Source organism: Malus domestica, chromosome 08 (assembly GCF_042453785.1).
Source record: "Malus domestica chromosome 08, GDT2T_hap1".
Taxonomy (NCBI): domain Eukaryota; kingdom Viridiplantae; phylum Streptophyta; class Magnoliopsida; order Rosales; family Rosaceae; genus Malus; species Malus domestica.
Genome location: NC_091668.1, coordinates 11,276,996 through 11,283,710, shown reverse-complemented (window position 1 = coordinate 11,283,710; position 6,715 = coordinate 11,276,996). Strand labels below are relative to the sequence as shown.

At 37.8% G+C, this 6,715-nt stretch overlaps 1 protein-coding gene across 2 annotated transcripts; it reads right to left on the bottom strand.

Annotated features, from left to right (window-relative positions):
- Positions 1-322: 322 nt before the first annotated feature.
- On the bottom strand, positions 323-4,028 carry LOC103441230 (exocyst complex component EXO70A1). Of its 2 annotated transcripts, XR_011583698.1 has the most exons (3): positions 3,642-3,978; positions 944-3,275; positions 323-503 (listed from the first exon to the last, which is right to left on the bottom strand). XR_011583698.1 is itself a non-coding variant. In XM_008379930.4 (2 exons), exon 2 carries the CDS (start codon positions 3,266-3,268, stop codon positions 1,235-1,237), a length of 2,034 nt encoding a protein of 677 aa, XP_008378152.3. In that variant the 5' UTR covers positions 3,269-3,275; positions 3,642-4,028; the 3' UTR covers positions 644-1,234. The 2 variants fall into 2 exon arrangements, 1 of the variants encoding a protein (XP_008378152.3); XM_008379930.4 differs by lacking the exon at positions 323-503 and having other exon boundaries at positions 644-3,275; positions 3,642-4,028.
- Positions 4,029-6,715: the final 2,687 nt, after the last annotated feature.

The following is a 6,715-nucleotide window of genomic DNA, read 5'->3' as shown; positions in this document are numbered from 1 at the left end:
AACAACAATCCACTGAAAAGTTAAAGTGTATCAAGCTATGATTTGCAAGTGAACAATACCGCCTTATAGGGCCGGAGATGCGAGTGTTCTTGTAACAAAGCACAAACCACTTTCTTATTCTTTACATTTAGACTTAATTATAGAAACGGTCCCTCAACTGGATTAATAGCTCTCATAGTCCTCCAACCCGTAAAATTACTATTTGCTCACATATTTGACAGAAAAACTAACGGAGTTAACGGGAGAACCTACCATGCAAAACTAAGTGCCATTGAGCTATTGAGTTGAGGTGCAAAATGTAACTCGTAGAAGTTCAGAGCTATTTACTACAATTAAGCCTTCTATTTAAATTATGTTTAAGTGTTACATCATAGGCGGCCCAATAAACAAGAGTTGATCAACTGGAATGAAACAAGAAAGATGCCATCATGCCAGTGCCGCCGGTTTTCTTTATCCAAAAAATGAGCCTCTTGACACACCAATTCATGTCTTGCCGAGCATGTCTAAGAAGAACGAACAGATATAACGAGCATAAGCAGAAAAGTTTTGAATCAAAGCAGAAAAGTTCGAATCAAGGCCGAAAAGTGAAACGAAAAGAGAAGCGCCATCAACAAATTGCTTAAAACTAAAGTACACAGGTCCATCAAAACGAGTAGGCACTTCATTCTCAACAGTATTCCAATAGCACATGACTGTTATACATTTTTGAAGTTCTCAACAATGCCGTTTCATAGCACAAAAACAAGCATCTCATGAAGGTCGAAAGGTTATAAGCTTTCCCATGTTCTTACAAATCGATTCAATCCTAGGTAGACCTCTTTGATGCACTTTATACCAAAGAATTGTACATGGAATCTAGCAAAGCTATAAGGTTTCTCTGGCTGCCTTACCTAATATAACTTAATCAATCAGTCTGAGATGAAAGAAAAATGGATAGGTATACCTGAATATATTATCTACGCCAGGATCCAACTGGGCTGTATATTTGTTCATCACCATGCATGGAATCTGAGACCCCATGGCCTAGAACTCGCCAGGCAATGGAAACAGTGTTCAACTCTTCAAAACATTCAGATGTGTTACAGGGATTCTACATCTTGGAATCTCAGGCAATGGGACATCAGTATTCAGTTCCAGGCTCCTGAGAATGTCGTTATATACAAGATGAAAAGCCAATTGTGTAGAGGGGCAGAGAGTCCTGCCATGTGATTCCACAACGCACATAGTTCCATAATCACACAATCGCAGAGGTAGTACGGCGAAGATCTGCTACTCCATCAAATTTTCCGCTCATTTGCCTACCTTTGAAACTGCCATATCTAACAGGCTTTGGCTGAAAAAGAGACATGAGCATTTTCTCCAAGGTCTGCACAGAATACTTTGCATACTTGCTTGAACTTGCATCTTGCTCGACCAAGGGCCCATAATTCTGCATATAACTTCTGTAAACAGGCACAACAGCCTGCACAATGAGGTGGCACGTCTTCTCCCTTAGATCTTTATCTAACACTACCCAACTCGATTGCTTCTTATACATGTCATCAAACGCTTCATTGAAGGTTTTTAGCCTCTTCTTGACAAGATCACGGGCAGTGGCACGACCACCTGAGAACAGAATCAGACCTTCTCGACTTAAATGACCCGGAAGTTTCCCCCAGCTCTCTCTCAAGAAAACCGTGGAATAATAATCCTTGTACTGTTCATGTTCTCGTAGCCAAGCATCCCCCAGCAGAAACCCCAGCTTAGTTCCCTTCAGGTGCTTGTACAAATGCCAATGGTTGTTCATTGCAAAAAGGTTGGCCAAGCTGGTATCCTCATAAGCCTTTATCCACGCCTCCAAATTTAGCTCAATGGCTTTGACAATTTCCAAAACCTCATTAATAAGGAGCCCTTCTTGAAACTTCTCATGCTTCCAACTTCGATAAATGATGAGAACCTGAGTTAAGATTGGCTTATAATCATCCCCGAGCAGTTTATTACAATAATCCGTAATAAAACTGACTAATTTCGGAACACTCCCATCTTGAGGAGGCGGGTTCTGCTTTTGCAATTGCACCTGAAGAAGAAGCTCCCAGAAAATTTCAGCTGCTCCATCAATAACACTCTTAATGAGATCCCTTGTCAGGTTTTGGATTTCAATACACGCTGGTCCTCCAAAAAGCCGGTTGAAGTCCAGTCTCAATTTGTTTAAAGACGCAAATATATCCAACAACTTCAAAAGCTTTATCGGATCTTTTTTGCTCTCTGTAACAGTCTTCCCAAATTGTAGGAATGCAAGAATACCAGCCTGAGCAGCTATCTTTGCAAAGCAACCCATCCACACATCCAATCCAATCCTCTCAAAAACATCATTACACAACTTATACTCTGCCTCAAACAAGTGTTTCACTGCAAACTCCAAATGCTTTCCCCACTTCGATATATATCCATCTATGCTCTGCACATCATTAAACTCTGCAATTGATATCTCAAGGTAATCCAAATTGAGAGCTTGTAAACTTGCCCTTACATTCGAACTTCGAACTTCAACATAAATAGATTTACATCTCTCTAGTCTATTATTAGCAATCAGTCTTACAATTATAGCTTGCAGCTTCTGAATTACCAGAACAGGTAATGGTGATGGCGCAATGCAAGCTTGTTCTCCAAGAGAAGATGGTGACGACATTGGAAGTGGCACGCTATTTTCTGTGAGGAGCCTCCTGAACTCATTTTCTAATTTTTCCAACGCAGCCTCCAAAAGCCCTCCATCAAGGTTGGCCTTTTCCTTCTCACTCTGCAATTCTCGGAGACTTTTCAATGATTTCTTCAGGTTTGAAAGGTACCGCTCATCAGCGACCGCATTATCCTCCAAGTACTCTACTATATCCTCCAACCACTGAATTGCCAATCCACAATTGTCACCCAGAAATCTCAGAGCCTCTTGCAGACGTTTCAATACCGATAAGTAACCGGGCAGATCACTACGCGGATCTGACAGTAGACTCTTCTCGAGTCCATGAACAGCATCAAAAACTTTAAGCACAGCTGCAGCAGGGCCAACAGCACGGTTAATATGACCACCAACGGCAGCAAGGGCTTCCTTGTCTGCACGAATGGGTCGAACTGCAGCCTCAAGAGAGGGTAATCTGTGGTTAATCTCTTCAAATCGGTTTCCGGCTTTCTCCAGAGCCGACCCTAGGCCCTGTGATTTCTGTAAGCTTAGCCTCAATGCCTTGCTTGCAGATATCAAACTCTCAATGCTACTATCATTCACGGAATGCGCCATTCAAATCCTAATATCAAACAACCAAAAACACCCCAAAAATCAAAAGCTGCAAAACTACACGTCTCACACAAAGTGGGAGCCAAAGGAATATAACAACTTTAAGCAGCTAGATGCAAAAATTCAAAATTCAAAAAAAAAAAAAAAAAAAAAAAAAGCAAAAATTGGGCTTTTCTTATATTCCTTTGATAAAGTGAAATTTTCTCAATTTCTCTAGAAATTATCGAAAAATCTCATCTGGGTCCTCACCAATCGGAACCCAGAAGCTAAGAAAGAACAGAGAAATCTCACTGAACCCACAAAAGCAAAAGCAAAGCAAACCCAGATTTTCTTGAGAGTTAAGAAATACAAGGAACGAATAAGAAGGTTTACTCACTTGAAGTCGGAGAGAGATCCAGTTCACACGGACGAGTCGAATCGGATTCTGAACCCGGGTCTCAGAGAAACCCTAATCAGGAATGTTGTGACAGAGAGAGATATAGAGAGAGACCACTTTTTGCAGAGTTCTGTAAATCGCAATGTCCGACGAGAGTGGTGACAAAGTGCATGACAGTAAGGCGAAACGGGAAACCCTTCTCTCTCCTCTGCAAAAACTCCAATTTTTGTTTTTTATTTTTGTTTAGTTTTTTGGTTTGCTTAAAGTCCTTAACTTTCAGGCTCCTCCTATTTTCTTCCACTCCACTCTATGAACGTTGAAAACTCACTTTGCACACGCAAATTGAATACAACTGCGTCAACTCTTCCAAAGGCTAAAAATCAATATGATCTAAGAAATCATTCAATTTTGATTTATTAGGAAGTTGGCGGGTTGGGTAGGGCATGAAGAAATTATGAAATATGATGCCATGGAAAATACTCGATTAAGATAAATTGCAGCTTAACATGTGTTTGAAAACTTTTTTTTGGTAAGTTAGTTGTAGATAATATCGTTTGTTCAAAAAAAAATCTTAATAAGTTAGTCTTTTATTTTATTTTTTCTGAATTTTTACTTTTGTTTATGTGTGAGACAAAAAAAAAAAATTTGGTCAAATAGTAGATTTTATTAGATTATAATCGAAGGGTTTATACATCTGCAGCTAGAATATTAAACATAAATTTTGAACCAATACAATCCCATTCCAAACAACCACCATGTTCTCAAAAAAAGATGCAACGGCATCAACAACACAATTTCCATCTTTGAGCACAAACAAGAATTTCACTGATTCGAGGCATTGAGCAAGACATCATACTTCATGTACAATTCCTTCCACCACGGCGTGTGAGACTAAAATTTAATGTAAAGGAAAATAATTTCTTACATGTATGTGATCAAGCAGTGTCTAATAGTATTTTTATTATTAAAAAAAAGAAGAAAAAAAAGATGTAATAATAAAAGGGAATAAATTAGTTTGATATGGGCGGGTAAGAGAAGTTGAAAATTTGGGAAATTTGTCCAAACTTTCCCTAACTATGACTAGTATTCTTTTGTATTGTTTTCTTCTTTTCTTTTTATTTTTCTTTTGGTGCAAGTTATGTGTTGTTTTTTCATGTATTCACAATCTTAGAAACTTTCAAATGACCATTTTTTAATAAGTTTTAATGTTGGATGGTTACTTTTAACCCAACCTCCACACCACATAGATGGTAAATATAAATTAATAAATGAAAGAACCTAAGAAAAGTGTACCACGGTGAAAGACATGAAGAATATTCTACTTTTTTATCAACTTTTTTTAATTTCTTAGTACATGAAAAATTGTTCAATATGTTTGTTAGAATATGCCTACTTAATCACAAATTCATGCAAGATTCATTTGTGTAATGATTCTCGTTTGATTGTTTTTCTTAGCAAGACGTGACTAGTTAATGTGATACATGTGAATTGCATTGCTCGCCTATAAATATTGCCATCTTCTCATTTAAAAATGTATAGTAACTTTAACGCTCTTTTCGTAAGTGCAAAAAATAATAGAATATAAAAAGAATTGTACCCTCCATTTTATGCGTGCCAAGTTGCTAATGAAATTTCGTGTGTTAGCTGGCCAACTTACTAAACCATATAATTGCACTGTCTCATTTTTATGCTTTTTCTTGCTTGTGCAACAAAAGTCAAAACCAGCTAAGACTATATTATTTCTCAGTTAATAAGATTTGCTGCAATTTAAAGTATTAAAATTACTAAGCTCATATCAAAATAAACCCTGCATATGCACAACCAGTTTGACCCCATATGAATAGCTAGCTGGCAACAGAGTTCTGCCCCCACTTTCTTCCACATTCTGTAATCATGTTGAAATGAGAAATGCTTCCTTACGTTCTGAATAACACCGTGACGTTTCAAACTAATAATATAATATTAAAATACTTGATTTTACATCATGAATTAAAACGATACAGTAACATCCCAAAATATATGTAGAGTGATTTCCAATGGATATTAAGTGTTAACTTGAACACTTCATTGATCTGAACACCATTAAGAGAGAAATTCTTATATCTGAAACCTGAACTACGACAAAGAGAGAGGACGGTAAAATCACATAGTGGGTTTCTTTTTTGGGGGAGGGTGAAAATCAGAGGTGGAGCATGTGTGATTTTTTGTGTCTAGGCTGTATGGTTGAAGTGGTCCAAACAGCGGACATAAGAATTTCTCCTGATTGAAATGTACGTTATGAATTCTTCCATTGACACACAACTAAAAACCTTTACAAAGATACCAAAATGTAACTCCTGCTATATCAGAAATGGTTGTGATCCTTGTGGGACTGTGGATCTCCTGCAAAAGTCGACAACTCAACGAGGCATTGAGTTCTAACGCTTGATTTTGATGCATTTTTTGTTAGAAATTTTTATCAGATTGTAATTTGCTGCAAACCATGGTTTGATGCAGTACATCTGTTCAAAAGCCAACAGACCAACATCACATTGGTGATTATTTTTTACTTACAAATTTACTCACCTAGTATAGCAGCAACAGGAACATGCAGAACATAAATAGAAAGCTTTTTATGCAGGAAGGTTGTCCCTAATGGAGTGCAATTCAGATGCAACACCACTGATATCCATTTGGTCTGTTGGGGATTCAGCAGAACAAGCAATCCCAATTCCAAATATCAAACTCGAACACTCCTCGAGTTTCTGATCTCTTGCGCTACATTGATCGTTGGAAGTGTCGTTGGCACCTCCTTGAAGAAGTCACTGCCAAGAAAGTGGCAATTTAGTCACAACGTGAAAGTTTATTGTGACTAAATGTATATTAGTCACAACTCGTTACTGAATGTTATTTAGTTTCAACAATGTGTTTGTGACTATAACTTAAACAATTTTCTTGTATAATTTCTCCTTCGTAGTATTTTGCTGCTGCCGGGATCACATCGAGGAATTGGAAATTGGGCTAACTAAAATCTGGCGGTTGAATCCAAGATATGGACAACTGACTGCGGTCTTTGTTCGCTGCAAAAATCTGAG

What these genes read in the sequence shown, in the direction of transcription:
- LOC103441230 (XM_008379930.4), bottom strand. Translation starts at nt 3,268, where the DNA reads ATGGCGCATTCCGTGAATGATAGTAGCATTGAGAGTTTGATATCTGCA.